The following is a 14871-nucleotide window of genomic DNA, read 5'->3' on the forward strand; positions in this document are numbered from 1 at the left end:
ACCTGGGCACACACTCATGGCAATATCTGCAAACAAATCCCAGCCTTGGAAGCGGTGCAGAGCTCGGGTCATCCCAGCAGAGAGAATTCTATCCTGTGGATGTGTGGGGGTGGACACGCATATCACTGGCCGTGTGAAAAATTACACTTCAGAAGCAGAGAAGAGAATGAAGCTGTAGAAAAGAGAAAGAGGCAAACGTCCTGCGAGGCTCCATCGAGGGAAGCTAACTCAGGTGAAAAGAGGATCAGGGTAACCTCACCTTTTGAGAGGGCTAGAAGAGACACTGCTGCCACAGGATCACGTAGCAGATCTCCAGGGGTCACTCAACAAAGAGATGACACAGTCTACATAGTACACAACGAACCAGCACCCAGAGAAAATCAGAAAAACAACAAATCCATGAAACCCTGCTTTGCAGCAGAACAGCGTGTGTCCAAAGGTGAAATCAAAACAGACGCACGTACAGTGAAGCTAGGAAGCAATGAAGATCCACAAATCATCTCTGATGATGAACAGCACGTATCGGATGCAGAAAACCAAGGAGACAGACAGAATATTTGGTCAGACTCACCACCAACTAGCTGTGTAACTGCTGAGGTAGATTTGCAAATGCATCATGATCAGAAGACTGCAATTCCCAAGCAGCCAGCCACTCCCACATCTGGCTTTGCCCCTACAGAAAAGCCACCCTTAACTCTTCTCTCTATTCTAAAATCCCCTGTAAATAATCAGAAGATCCTGGAAAGCAGCTTCATGTGTCAAGGTCCTCTTAATCCTGTGGAGTTCACAAGTGAAACTTCCAGAGCAAGGAATTCCACCGGGTCAGCAACACCAAAGGAACCGTTAAAACAAATTTCTGTCTCCAGCACTGAAGCAAAAGCCCAACTAGAGTCACCCACCTCTGTGACATTCTTTCAGTTTGAAACCTCTGTAGATGTCCAGCAGCAACTCCAACTGTGCTGTCCCGAGTGTGGCACACCAGGAACAGGGTTCAGTGGGAATGCTGCTGAAAACCCTCCTGAGGGGAGCAAACCGTCGGTGTCTGAGCTTACAGCTCATCACTCAGCCTCACTGAGCCCAGAAAACAAGAATTTGGAGCATCCATCCTCAAACAAAAGTAAGATAGTCTGGAGCTTTATTCCTGGGAGCGTTGGTGGGCATGTGGGCGTGTTTTGTTAATCACCTGGAGGGGGACTTGGTAGAGCTGCCAAAATCTGTATTGGGGCATCAAAATAAGTGCAGCTGATAGAGGGCATGCGATTTCTACCGAAAGGGACTAAAAAAGGTTCCTAGCTTAAGCAATCATCGCTTCAGTAGATGATGGCATTCACTGTGCTACCCGAATGTACACTTGGCTGTGGCCCAGCCTAAAATATCCAGTTTGAATACTTCGGTCTTTCATTTTGTTCAGTATCACCATGCAGCGTGTTGGCTGTGCTTGAGAGAGAATCCCTGTGAGAAGCTGGAACCAGAGACATGAACTCTGGTCTCAAGAGAAAAAAGCACAAGGAAGTAACTTCTAAAGCAGTGAAATGGAGAAATTGGGGCTGAATCTCTGGCTTCACTGAAGTCAATGACAAAAAATCCCAGAGACAGCAATGGGACCAAAATTTTTGGTATCTTCCTGCATGCTGTCCTTGGAATCCTGCTGGAGTGGGGGAAAATATAATTTCACAAACGTTAACTTGCGAGATCCACTGCTTACCAGGGAGCTTCCAACACCAAGGCTAAGTCACGCACAGTGTATTTTAAATGACTCCAAGTCATGAGAACAGCCCAGCCAGTGGCTGTTCTAATCCTGCTGTGGGACAGACACCGTCTGCGTGAGAAGGAACAGCTGGCACGCAGCGTGCAGACACTATCACAACGATGCTAGCAGTGGGGAAGCTATCAATAAAATTGATTTAAGTGATCGTGTTTTAGGATATATGTTATGCACCGGATCCTTGATGCCAGGTACATACACGTTACTTAATGATTAAACACCTCAAATAAAATGCAAATGCCCAGGACTTTAAAGATGCTCTGGCAGAGCCACAACATTTGCCTCTATGATTTGCATGCCTGCAGGTGGTGTCGCACAGTACCACCAGGTAAACTGCTGCCTCGGCATCTTTACGTTTTTGTCTGCTAGCATCTGGGCATAAACACGGAGGCAAACTTTGAAAATCTGGTTCAAGTCAGAGCATCTCTCTTCCTTCCAGTAGCTTAATGCCCTGGCTCCACCTAACAGGAAGAGCAGCCAAGAGCACGCCTCTCACCTCCACGCACTGAGTCCCCCACACCCGTGTACCCACACAGCCCAGCAGCCCCTAAGAGCAAGCAGGTTACTGAGAGCACGTGGGGTTTGTCTGTACCACAGTGGGTGTAGTTAAAGCACCAGTGGTCCTCCTCAATGCACTCAGCGTTACGTTTTCATGCCTTGCGTAGCCACAACCATGCACACTGGTGCAGTTTCATGAGCACTGTTTTTGTAATTGACAACGTACATCATCAGGAGGGACGGGGAATTCACCTGGGAACGTCTGTGCAATCGCTGTTCCTGTCAAGATAAATGGCTTATGGCTCAAGCGAGGCCTTTGCATGCATGTATTGATTTACAAGCCATTCATCTCTTCACGTAGATCAGTCAGTAACAAAGGCAAAGCACCAGAACAGCAGCACGGGGATCAGTAGGGATCAGTAGAATCCACCTCAATCCCGCCACAGCATTTTAAGATAACAACTAAGCGGGTACAAAATAATTTGGTGTACAAAAGGGAATTTCTAGGTGTTGGCTCTAGAACCCTTTTTAATCTACCCCTCCCCAGCCCTGGAAGAGTCACAGGCGAGCAGATGGAGCTTTTCAGCAATCCAAAGAATTAATTTCTCATGCTACATCGAACTAGGTGGATGTGGTATTGCCATAGCAACTTGAGAAAGAACCCAACTGGAATCCTGGCAACCCTTTTTTAAAAATACACTTTTACTCATCTTTTGCTGCTTCCTTACTATTCACCCCTAACTTTCATTAATGTTTTTATTGCACAATGAGAGCTCTCCTGCCCTGGAGAGGTTTCCGTGCAGGGGAACGCTTTGAAATGTGTTTTACATAGCGTCTGCTACAAGGCTTTGAACATACGAGATGGATGCCACTCGGTCCCGAGGCAGATCACAGCACAGGCCAACTCCCAGCTATTTTAGCAGAGCCAAGCGTGGCCCCTGCAGTCACCGTAAGGCACTGCCAGAGTAGCTGCAAATTGCTGAAGGACAGCGAGGCCATTCGGGACTGCTGGAGCCTCAGGGCCAGCACCGCAGCGAGTGGGTACGGGAGCGGTCCCACAGACACACAGAACCAGCTCCAAAGTCAGCGGGGGTGAAATTCGGTCCCTCGCCAACGTAAGGACAAGCCACCAACGACAACTCCCGTTTCCAGTCCTGCTGCTGTCCCAGATAGCCCATAAAACTTGCACCAGTGCTTTCCACCCGGTGAATCCCACAATCCCATTCAGTGATGAAATCTCACCGGGCAATCATTCTGTCCCCATTGAACAGGATTCTAAAAGAAAGAGAATCTCACATTTACCTTGCTGATAGCATGCAGATTCACCAGTCAAGCGAGAAGGAACAGGGCAGGGAGCAGTCCTGCCTAGAGCAGCGCTGTCAAGCAGCGCGGGCTGGCTGAGAACACAGATAAAGCCAGAGCTTTAAGGGAAGGGGTCCGTGACAGTCTCAGTCTGACTTACTTTTCAAAGGGAGGTGAACATTGTTCTGCGCCCCCTTTTATTTTGCTGATCTTGCTAGTTCGTGCTGTTCACAGTGCTGTTTCTTATCTTTTAGATGGGCTGAAGAAGAAAAACCGGAATGCTGGCGACATCAAGATTTTCAGAGACTGGCTGGTCTTACACTGCCCCTCTGAAGCGCGCGAGATCTACAAGCTGCCACCTGAAGACCTTGATAATTACCTGGCCTGGTTCTACAGCTCCGCAAAGAAACAAAACGGCATGGATTTTTCCGCCAACTCTTTGTACTTCTTCCAGAGCAGCATTGACAGATACCTGAAGGATCACAACTACGAGTACAGCGTGGTTAAAGGAGCGGAATTCAGAATGTCTCAGGAAGCCTTAAAACTGAAGCGTCAGCATCTGTCTCAAAAAGAGAGAGAGGGAGAGTGGACTATTTTAGAGAACCTGACGGATGAAAACGTGGATGTCCTTCGTAAGAACGGGCTGTTGAGTCAGATGACCCCTCAGGGCTTTCTGCACCTGATGCTCATAAATATCATTAGGGGGTTTGGGGCAAGCACACACAATCACAGCCAGAACCTGTACTGGGGACAGCTGGTGCTGAGAAAGGATGAGGCAGGGCTGGAGTACCTGGCGTGGAAGAACGACCTCCACGCAGAGGAAACTACGGGGGAAGCAGCTGCACACCTCTTTGCCAGGCCTGACAACCCAGATAACTGTCCGATCCAGGACTACAAGAAGTACGCTAAGAAGAGGCCGCTGGACATGCTTCACGACTACGATCCGCTCTACCTGTCTCCCAAGCCCCTCTACTCCATGTGGGACCAAGTGTGGTACTGCAGAAAGTCACTGACAAAATCCAAAATGGAAAAGATGCTGAAAGTTATTATCCAGCAAGTCAAAGGAGCTGAAAAGAAGGCCAAGAAGTAAAGGTAGCCGCTGGTTTCTGTTGTGCCACTTGGCTAGGAGCCTGTTTCAAAGTATGTTTGAAAGGTTTAAGTAGCGACAGTTAGCAGAGGTTGAAGAGAAAATCCATCCCTTCAGTGTCACCTTCCAACATCTACAGATTTGCATTACTTTAGCTTTCAGGAGAAGTGAAAAACTTCTATTGTTCTTTTTCTTAACAGAATTGGTAATTCAGTAAGTTAAATAAATATGAGAGTTCTATTTTTACAAACGTGAAAAGTTAACGTTCTACTCTATTATTAGTGACATGATAAAATAGCTGCACTGCCAGGGAGAGGGCTCTGCAGCTGAATAACAAGCTGTGCTTGTATTTAGGGGAGCTGACACTTGCAAACTGTATTTAGTCTGCTGTGTCACAGCCCATCATAAAGGGATAAATACCGTGAGCTCGTTGTGGGGTGGAAGGAGGATGATGAAATACCGTGTTTGCCAGCTGCTAATCCATAGCTCATAGGAATACTTTCAACAAGGTTTATGTCATTTTTCTTAATGAAAGATTTGTAGATTTAAGAAACTCTGACTGTTTTTAAAAGTTATTTAAATATCTGACAGCGTTGAAAAGTTTTATGGCGTTTTCCCCAGGGCACTAAATACAGCCACATAAGTAGCCTTCAGTAGACTTAAACAACTTCTTTCAGCTGTTCGGTCAATATACTCTTACAGTCCGGTTGTTGGAGTGAATTGTTGACATGTTCTAATAAAATTAAGTCTTACTTAGTACTGTTTGTCTGTCCTACAAGGGTGAACCAGTAAGCCTGAACCACCAGGTAACAGCTTCCCAGAACACCAGCACACTCACTGCTCTCTTCTGCAGCAAGCCTGCCGGTGCTCCCGGCTACAGAGCCGGCCCTGTGCAGGCTTTGGGCGTTTGAAATCCCCCTGAGCCCCCAGTCAGGGGCTCTTAAGGAGGCCTTTGTGGCCAAGGCCTTCGCCAGAAGCAGCCCCGTTCAAGTTTAACATCACCAAGTAACTCACAGATGCTTGAGGAGCCATAAAAAAGACAAACTCACTCCATCAAACGCTCAGAGCCTTCCAGCTTTCCTCGTGCTGCCCACCACAGCCTGCGTTTTTAGTGCAGCAGCTGCAGGAACCTGCAAACCTTCCATGCCCAGCTCAGGAACGGCCACATGTGGAGCTCTGTGTGGCAAATTGCAACCAGGCACTGAGAGCCAGAGCAAACCCTTTCCCACAGGGCTCAGGTTTACTCTGGCTGGATGAAACAAGAAGATAGCAGGCAGGTCAGCCTTTTATTTCCTCTGTGCTGACCTGTTTAGTCCACGTCCCAAAGCTCCTTAATGAAAGGCTGCTGCCTCAAAAACCAGGTGGCGCAATTAGTCAGCAGAATTCACTTCATCCTTTCACAGTCACACCGGCATCTCTTGGTTCTCCGCCTTGCTGCGGGAAAAAACAACAAAGCAAACACGAAGCAAACGCAGTAAATACGCGAGCAGGGCCCTGCCGCCCCCACGCCTTACGGTGGGAAGGAGCCTGGGGAGGGAAAGCAGCCCTCGACCCTCCCCAAAACCCCGCGCTCGCCGCGTTCACATGCCAGGGGAAAGTCACTTGCCTCTATACGTGGGAGGATATCTGTGGATCCTTTTATTTGTCTTACAGTGTTTCTAAGCTAAATTTCTGGTTAACTGCACGTCAAACAGATGAGTAGCATCCTGTGTAGATGGCTAAATTAGATCTCATCAAGGGTATTTATTAATTGCTGCTCACAGAAGAAAGGATCAGCCCCAGAAATGTTTCGTTGTGTAGAAGCGAGGGCCTAGCGTTTTCAGAAATTTCGAGTAACTGTCCCAGCGCATGTCACGGCAGCTCGCACTGTAAACATTTTAAATAATTAGGAAATTACCCAGCGTAGGCTGTTGCTAGGAGCAGTGTCTTCTGCAAAAAGGGCTTCTGAGAGGCCTCGGTTAGGGGACTTGGAAACACTTCTACTTTGAAAGAAGAATTAAAGCAAGGCAGTGTCCCAATTTTGTTTGCTTGTTTAATAAAATGCATTAATGCACATATTTGGTGGAACCCGATTTCTAGGAACATTTATTTTCTGCAAGAAGCACGACCAAAAGCCCTGGGCTTGCAGCTGCCCGGTGTCTCCAGCTGCCCAGGAGCACGCAGGGCATTCCCAGAGACGTGGCTGGACATGGCCCCGTCCTTTCCCCTCTTCATTGTGGGGCCCAAGAGGAACAGAGAACCACCCGGGATGATCCCGCAGCTCCCCCCCTGCTTGTCATCTTTGCATCTCAATTAAGAAGCAGTTGCTTATGGCAGAGACCCAGATCCAGCGCAGACAAATTAATTTGCCCGAGCTCGGTGCCAGCGGGCGCTGCACGGCCCCGTCCCGGGGGGTACCGGGAGGCACGGCGGGGCCCTGCTGGAGCCGCCAGGAGCAGTTTGGCCCTTGGCAAGAGAAGCGAGCACCCAGAGGGTTCTGCAAAACCGTTTTCTTTTTTCATACACAGGGTTGTATGTATTGTACCATGACCCCGCCGTCCGTGTGAGCCCAAAGGGGAAGCGGCAGCAGAAGGGAACCTGCTGCACCCCCGCGAGGCTCCCAAAACCTCCCTGAGCGTGAGCTGGGGCTGAGCTCAAAGCACCGCGGGACGCAGGGGGCCCGTGCAAGGTGCAGCGCGCTCGCTCCTGCCTGCTGACGGCTCGGCCTCTCGGGGAGGCTCCGGGGCTGGTGGGCAGGATCCGGCCCCATCCAGGGGCCCCCTCGCCCCTCGGTGCCGGCAGCGGGAGGCACGGCCCCGGCCTCCCGAAACACCCGCACTCGTTTTAACCCCCAGCTGCAGAACCAGCGGAGCGTTTGGGCAAACAACACAGCAGGAGGAATGAGAGTAATGACTCTTTAATAAATTAGCAAAATAAACAGCATTAATACATGTTAGATATCACTGCGCTTCAGCAGATTGCCTGACTTAATCAGAAACCTCGATTTCCCAGCTCGGTGTTGATCCAGCGGCACGCTCCAGCCCAGGCACCCTCCCGGCTGGGGCTGCAGCACCTGAAAACCTAAAACCACTCAAAAATAAAACTTGTTTTTGTAAGGGACACAGCTTGCAATGAGAAAGAAGTTAAATTACCGTATGATTTCTCTTCATCTAGCTGTCTCCTGGCAGAAGAAATTAAAAGAAAGTGATCTGATTCTTACCCCCTTACATAAGTATTATTTCATCTCAGGGGAAAGGGGGGGGACACAAACGAGCACGTTTAATTTATCGGAAGGATCATCTGTTCTATTAAAAACGGATGCAATTTGTGATGTGCGAGTCTCTGCGGGTGGCAGCTGCCCGGCGCGGGTCAGTCCTCGTCCCGCACGTAGAGCCCGGCCTCCCAGCGCTGCGCCATGGCGCTCTTGTGCCGCCCCACCCGCGTGCTCTCCACCACCTGGGGGGGACCAGAAAGCACGATTTGTCACAAAAACACTTTCATGGACAAAAAAAAAAAAGCAATCCTTTCCGCACAACTTGCCCTCCCCCTAACTGGGGCTCCCGCCCTTGGCGTCCGGCCCCGCGCGGCGCCTGCCCCCCCCCGGCCGCTTGGGGCTGGAGCAGCGGCCCCGGGCAGGGACCCCCTGAGCCCCTCAATCCCCGTCCCCCAGGGGCAGGAGGGGCCTTACCTCCGTGTTGATTTTGTCCACGGGCTCAATGCCTGCGTACTGGGAAAAGGAAGGAAAAGAGGTTCAGAGCCATGGCCACAGGGGGATGCCGGGGGAGGCGTGTGAGCACGGCACGGGGACCGCGGGGGTCCCCTGGGCCAGGACCCCCAGCAGACGGCAGGGCCCTTCCACCCCCCCCAGCCTCCAGCACCAGACCCAGCAGGGCAGGGAGCCCACGCTGCCGCCCCCGGGGCAGCCCCAGCAGCACCCGTGCGCTCACCTTGCCGTCCTCCTTCATCCTCCTCCTCCTCTCCTCGAAGGCGCTGGAGTGAGCCGAGTCGGGGCTGAGGCTGTCGCTGCTGTCCGGGCCGGGAGCCGCCACGCGCAGCGGGGTGAAGGACGACACCAGGCCCAGGACCCCCGCCTGGCGCGAGGAGGGGGTGGGCACCGGGGACCCCGACACCGAGTAGCTGCCGCTGGCACCTGAGGCGGCTTGGGGAGAGAAAGAGGGGCCGGGCTGCCAGGGCTGCGAGGGCTGCAGGGAGCACGACCCCGGGGATGGAGGCACCCACGGCGGGGCCAGGCTCCAGCCCCAGGGCCGAACCTCTGTGGGTCTGTGGTCACCGCCGGGAGCCCACCCCTGGGTGCCAGCACCAAGGAAGGGGCAATGCGTGCACCGGGCACTTCTGGGCCCTTTTGTCAAATCATCCCAAAGGGCAGCGCGAGGCCGCCTCCAGCTGCGAGGGGCACCTCGCACAGGCTGTGACTCGGGATCTTGCTCCCTCGTCGCTTCGCCTCCCTCCACACGGGCACCCCAGGGCTCCCTGCCCACCCCCTGAGGGCTCCTGCTGGGACTCGGAGCCACGCTGGGCAGGGGCAAGACGCAGCTGCCTGCCCCGCTCCTGCGATGCCTTTCCTCCCCTTACCTGAGCTGTGGCGCGAGTGGGAGCCCTCCCTGGAGAAGCCGTCGTTGCTGCCCAGGGAGGAGCCTTCGAACTGCTGCCGCCGCCTGCGCTGCTCCTGCAGCTCCTCTTCCCGCTGCAGGTCGCTCCGAATCTCCTCCTCGATCAGCGCCGACGTCTGGGGCTTCCACGTCCTCAGCGTGTACTGCTCATCCCGGCCGTCCTCCCCGTCCGGCCCCTTCTCCCTCCTCAGCGGGCTCTGCGTCCCCATGTCGTCCACGAAGGAGATCCTGGGCTTCCAGAAGGGGAAGGAGAAGTGCTCCTTGCGCAGGACGCCCGCTCCCGCGGGGCTCGGGGTGGAGCCGGGAAGCCTTCCTCCCTGGGAATCCTCACGTGCCCATCTGCCAGCGCTGGCGGAAGCGTGGTCGTGCGCCGGGGGCTCCCCGCGGCCCCTCTCGCCGGAGTGGGGCTGGGCCGCCTGGGAGCGCGTCAGGGTCACCGTGTGGGTGGACAGGGCTCTCCCGGCCCGCGTGTCCTCCGCGGGGCCGGAGCCGTGGCTCGAGGGCTGCTCCTCGTGGACCCAGCTCCTCCGCTCCTCTGCCCTTCTCGCGGGGGCCGGCTTGGGCGGGGGGGTTTCCTCCTGCTCGAACACCTTCTTGCGCTCGTCCAGCTCCTGCTGCGTCCCCCGGTCATACAGCCCCAGCAGCCGCCCTTGCCTCTTCAGATCCTCTTCGCGCTTGGTTTCCTGCTCTATTTCCCGCTGGACGTAGAAGGAAGCGCGGCTTTTGTCCTTCCCTTTCCTGCCCGGAACAGGAGACGCGTGCATGGAGAGCAGAGGCTTGGTCTGGATTTCCACCAGCTCGCTGCTGGAGGTCAGCCGCTGGATGCCCCTCTCTTTCCAGAGGTTCTCCTCCCTCTCCAGTGCCCTGCGGATCTCCCGCTCGATGGGCGTCTCGTTGCTGGCCTTCAGCTCCTTGTCGGGGCTGCTGCTGCTGTTCCTCACTTCCACGATGCCATTGAAGGCCTCCACGCTTCCATTGCTGACGTAGCCTGTGCTGCCCTCGGTGTACATCTCCCCCAAGCCAGAGTCCAGGTCATCTCTGGACGACGCTTTGGTCAGGCTGGATGTTTTCCCGGTGTGATATAACCTCCCGGCATCATCCCTTCCCTGAGCGTAACCCTCCGCCTTCACGGGCGTCCTGTAGGAGACGTTGTACACCTGGTAAGTGCTCGTGTCCGTCCTGCCCTGGCTGGGCACACCGGCGTCGCCGTAACCTCTCTCAGCCTTCGTGGCGGTCTCAGGACTTTGCCACTCTTGCCTAGAGATTCTTGTCATCGCCTCTGGCTTCGGAGACACGGCGTGCTGCCCCGGGCTGAGCAGGGAGCCCGGGCTGGTCTTCTCCAGCATCAGGAACTGCTGCCGGGCGGCGGCGAAGTTGATCTGCTCCCTGTCTATGCTTTCGGGGTCGATGGGCGTTGCTGCCCTCCCCGAGGATGCCTTGTCAAAGTAAATGCCGAAGCTGGAGGTGCTGGTGCCCTTGTGCTTGCCTTCCCCCTGGCCGCCCGCGCCCGCGTTGATGGAGCTCAGCTCATCCATGGAGCTCCACCTCTCGGCCATGGTGGAGCTCTTCCTCACCACCTGCCCCCGGATCACCTCCCTCCTCTCGTCCTCCAGCTCCTTTGCTTTCTCGGGAGAGATGTTTGGTGGATGGAGCCTGTACTGTTCCTGCTCGTCGTCCTCATAAAGCTTCGAGGGCTTCCTCTCACCCCTGTAAGCCCTCAGGTCGTACAGGCTTCCCGACCGAACCACCTCCAGCCTGGACTCCCTGTCGGGGGAAGGGGTCCAGACGTCCTTTCCACCATCCAGGAAATACGAGGGCGACTTCAGCCTCGTTCTCCACTCGTAGCCATTTTCCACCCTCTGGCTGCCGTACTGAGAGGACCCAAACACGTCGTCGTCGCCATCCGCGGGCGCGTGGTCGTGTCGGTGCGCCGTCTGCGGGAGCTGGAAGACCAGGTGCCTGGTGACCCTGTCCATCTCCTGGCAGGAGTCAGCATCCAAATTTGCACCTTCCTGGGGCTGGGGGCACTGCTCGGCCTCGCGGGCACCCTCGGACTCCGGGCTCACCTGAAGAGGTGTTGAGCAGAGGGCAGGATCTTGCTGGCCCTGCAGGCGGGAGGGGAGAAAAGCCGTCGGGAGAAGCTCAAGGAGCAGAAGTCGGAGCGGCGCAGCTCCCTCCCCAACCCAGCACTCATCCTCTGCAGTGCCCAGGTGATATCCGAGCCCACAGGGAGACACCAGTAAGGCAAGATAAAGACGTCTTAATAGCAATTTGCTCCATTTACCCAGAAACGGCAGTTGTTGGACAGAAGTGGTCAGCTCTCTGTTCTCAAAGGGAACTGCCCAAAAGCCAACATCCAGATCCCGTCCCCAGTCCCCTCTGTCCTCGCCCTGGCCGTGGGTTTTGGCACACATCCACCGTGGGTGGCACCGGGGACGTGTGCCCACAGCTGGGACAGGCACTGATGACACCGTGCCCACCTCTGCCTGGAATTTCTCCTTGCGTGTTTATGGGAAGGAAGCTCCAAGTCTCTGAGACTATTGAAACAGCAAGGATCATAAAAACGGTTTCATGGCTCATAAAAAGCATGGGACTTTAACCCATCTGTCACGCACACCGGGAGGAAATGCCTGCCCTGACCTTGGTGTGGGTCCTCCCGCTGCCAACCGGGCCATAGCTCGGTGACAAAGTGGGTGCCCGGGCAGGGAGGGGCAGCCCAGGCGGGTCCCTGCCCCCAGCAGGGAACACTGGTCCCAGTGGGATGCCGCAGCTCCGAGGGGGCCAGGTGAGCAGTGCTGTCACCACGACCCCACCACCGCTTCCCCAAGTGGGGGTCGGGGAGCTGTGGCCGTGCATCCCCTGCAGCATCCACAGCCCCTCCTCAGCCCTCAGCCGGGGCTATTTCAGCCTTTCCCGGGGGGCAGCACCTGGGGCTGGGCAGCGCTGACAGCGTTAGGGGCAGCTGGGGTGTCGCAGGGCGCAGGGAGATGCCCCTGCATAGTTTAACCCCACTGTCTTCAGCAGTAACAGGCCTGGGCTCTGCTGGGAAATGCCCCCCCCAGCTGCTCCGTGCCCAGCTGGATTCCCACAGCCTCTATTTTCCTTCCCATAACTCATTATTACCCGTTTACAGCCTGTGGTGACACGGGTAATGAAAACTTGCCCACGGGTAATCGTGTTTGGAGGGGGCAAAAGTCCTTGCTGGGAGCGCTGGGGAGCTCGGGTTGCTGGCAGCAGGAGGAGAGGGGGGCAAGGAGAGGAGCGGGGGGGCCAACACCCCCAGCAGGCCCAGCCCCAGGCAGAGCCGTGCCCACAGAGCCTGACCCGGCTCAGCCCTGGGGGTGCAGGACTGGGGAGAGCTGGGCTGGGCAGCACCGCAGCGCCCATCGGCCACCCTCACCATCAAACACGCACCGGGTGCTTCCCAGGGTCCCCCCACCCCGGGGTTCCAGCAGTGGGCACGGCACAGCACTGCCATCCTCGTGGCACTGCTGTGCCCAGCAGTGGCACCCACCGGCGAGGGGCAGGGGAGGCAGTGTCCCAGCTCCCGACCACGTCCCTGGGCTGCGGCACCTGGTGGCACTGGCACAAACCCAGGGCACAGACGAGGCATCGCCTGCCCGGCCCCTGCCTGCTCTGTGCTCACGCACCCCGTGCACACAGGCCCCTGTGCCCCCAGTCCTGCCGGCACGCCTGGGACACCCAGGAGCGAGCCAGCGAGCTGCAGGCAGCCCCCACGCCCGCACCACCTATGGATAGGGCTGGGGTACGCACGTACCCCTTGCGCTCACCCCTCTGCGTGGCGCCGGTGCCCCCAGTGCTGCACTTACTGTCCTGGAGCCATCGGCGCGGGGGTCCCCGTGCCCCAGGGTGGCACCCGCCTGAGCTGCGTCCTCGGGGAGTGGCTTGGCCGGGTGGCGGTGGGGTGTGGGTGCTGCCGGGGCGGCCCAGGGCTGCGTGGCCCTGATAAGCTCAGTCTGAGCCCCGTGGAGGAATTCCAAGAATTCAGCTGGGCTCATCGCTGGCCTGGGTTCAATGACCCGTTCCCACCCCCCCCCACGCCACCCATAGCCCTGCTGCCAACGGCTCCCACGCCTGCACAGCCTCCGTGCCCTTGGCCCACGGCCCCTGGTGCACACCAACGAGCAGTGCACCGGCACAGCAGCGTGCTGGGGCACCAACGTGGCCGTGTGCCAAGGCAGCGCCGTGCTGCGCGTTGCAGCACCGTGTTGGCGTGCTAATGCACCGCTACCCCCTCCTCTGGGCACCCTCTGCCTCTCCACGGACACAACTGCAGCACCGAAGAGCCCCGAAACCCCAAAGAGCAGGGGGGTGCCAGCCGCTCTTCTACCCTGGCTGTGTGGCTGAGATCTCCCCATGGAGGAGCACAAACAGGGGAAGAGCTCGTGCTGCTTCCCTGCGAGCAGGCAGCCCCCAGCGGGGAGGCAGCGTGGGGGCACGGCCAGTTGGCCACCAGCATCCCCAGTGCTCAGGGAGCTGCGGGTGCCGCAGTTTGGCCCCGGGGTGCTGCCGGGAGCCGTGCGGAGGAGCCCGTGGGCTGAGCAAACAGCAGGGAGTCACCGCTGAGGCCGCTCGCACTCTCCTGTTTACACCACGGGGCCTCTCCCGGCCCAGCTTTCCCCGTGCCAGCTGCCTGATAACCCCCTGTTTGCGCAGGCAGGGCTGGGGCGGGCGCCCTCGCTGCCGTGGCAGCCCCGGTGCTCCCGGCCCCGCTGCCCCTGACAGCCCCCTCAGCCCTCGTCCTGCCTGGGGACCAACCAAAGCAGCTCCAGCAGCGGGGAGCAGCCCCTGTGCCGGTACAGAGACCTCGAGCCGTTGTATCTGACGGGCGAGGACAGACCCACGGTGGCTGCAGCGCTCCTGCTGCCCTGGGCCATGGATGCTGGAGCCCGGCAGCGCCGCCAGCAGCCAGCACCGAGGGCACCCTGCCCGGCCTGGCACCAGGCGCCACGGCCGGCCTGGGTGGTGCCCCCCGTGCCACCGTGCTCTGCCCTCGCTGCGCCTGCACCTGGGGCAGGATGTCCCCATCCTCGTCCTCTGGCCACGTCCTCATCCTGCGGCCCCTGCCACAGCCCCGCGCCCTGCCAGACTCCGCTCCCCTCGCACGGCCCAGCCCCGGCTGCCGGCCCCAGGCCCGAGCAGGGCAGGGGTGTAAATCCCAACTCGCCCCAGCTGCGAGGCACTGGGAAACCCGACTCACCCTGCGCGGCCTGTGGCACCCGTCCCGCTCCTGAGGGAGAGCAGCCGGCACCTGCTGGGTGCGGGGATGGTGCCTCCGGCGCGGCCACGGGCGGCTGTGCGTTTCCGGGAGGGAGCGCGGTGCCTGTTTTACCGTGGGGCCGAGACAAAGTCCACGCCAGCGGCCGCGGGGCACGGGCGAGCACCACACCCTGCGGCGGGTGCGGATGTGTGCACAGCCCGGGGCTGGCACCGGGCAGCTCTGCCAGCGGGCAGGGCCGGGGCCCCGTTGCCCAGAATGACCCCTGGGATCCCAGCACCGGCGCTGCCCTCCCTGAGCCCAGCCTGGGGCGAGCTCCGTGGGACCCCCACCAGCCTGGAGGCGGGCAGAGACCCTCGGCTGCACAGCG

At 57.6% G+C, this 14871-nt stretch overlaps 2 protein-coding genes across 4 annotated transcripts; one reads left to right on the top strand and one right to left on the bottom strand.

Annotated features, from left to right (window-relative positions):
* The first annotated feature begins 210 nt into the window (after nucleotides 1-210).
* LOC311219540 (uncharacterized protein) lies at nucleotides 211-4924 on the top strand. The gene is made up of 2 exons (XM_084302706.1): nucleotides 211-1117; nucleotides 3820-4924. The coding sequence occupies exons 1-2, from the start codon at nucleotides 400-402 to the stop codon at nucleotides 4653-4655; spliced, it is 1554 nt and encodes a 517-aa protein (XP_084158832.1). The 5' UTR covers nucleotides 211-399; the 3' UTR covers nucleotides 4656-4924.
* A 3011-nt stretch (nucleotides 4925-7935) lies between these two features.
* MISP (mitotic spindle positioning) lies at nucleotides 7936-13169 on the bottom strand. Of its 3 annotated transcripts, none has more exons than XM_084302693.1 (5): nucleotides 13054-13169; nucleotides 9225-11367; nucleotides 8579-8790; nucleotides 8320-8358; nucleotides 7936-8087 (listed from the first exon to the last, which is right to left on the bottom strand). In XM_084302693.1, exons 2-5 carry the CDS (start codon nucleotides 11236-11238, stop codon nucleotides 8001-8003), a joined length of 2352 nt encoding a protein of 783 aa, XP_084158819.1. In that variant the 5' UTR covers nucleotides 11239-11367; nucleotides 13054-13169; the 3' UTR covers nucleotides 7936-8000. The 3 variants fall into 3 exon arrangements, with proteins under 3 accessions (XP_084158819.1, XP_084158820.1, XP_084158818.1); XM_084302694.1 differs by having other exon boundaries at nucleotides 13093-13153; XM_084302692.1 differs by having other exon boundaries at nucleotides 13041-13112.
* Between the last annotated feature and the right edge of the window lie 1702 nt (nucleotides 13170-14871).

Source organism: Netta rufina, assembly GCF_964035555.1.
Source record: "Netta rufina genome assembly, chromosome: 28".
In the NCBI taxonomy this organism is placed as follows: domain Eukaryota; kingdom Metazoa; phylum Chordata; class Aves; order Anseriformes; family Anatidae; genus Netta; species Netta rufina.

Bases quoted from the DNA above. Each gene is read 5' to 3' on its own strand.
- LOC311219540 (XM_084302706.1), top strand. From the start codon at position 400: ATGAAACCCTGCTTTGCAGCAGAACAGCGTGTGTCCAAAGGTGAAATC. The intron at 1,118-3,819 runs GTAAGATAGTCT...CTTATCTTTTAG, and splicing joins GCATCCATCCTCAAACAAAA to ATGGGCTGAAGAAGAAAAAC.
- MISP (XM_084302693.1), bottom strand. From the start codon at position 11,238: ATGGACAGGGTCACCAGGCACCTGGTCTTCCAGCTCCCGCAGACGGCG. The intron at 8,791-9,224 runs GTAAGGGGAGGA...TCTCTCCCCAAG, and splicing joins CCACTCGCGCCACAGCTCAG to CCGCCTCAGGTGCCAGCGGC. The intron at 8,088-8,319 runs GTAAGGCCCCTC...GGTCCCCCCCAG, and splicing joins TGGACAAAATCAACACGGAG to GTGGTGGAGAGCACGCGGGT.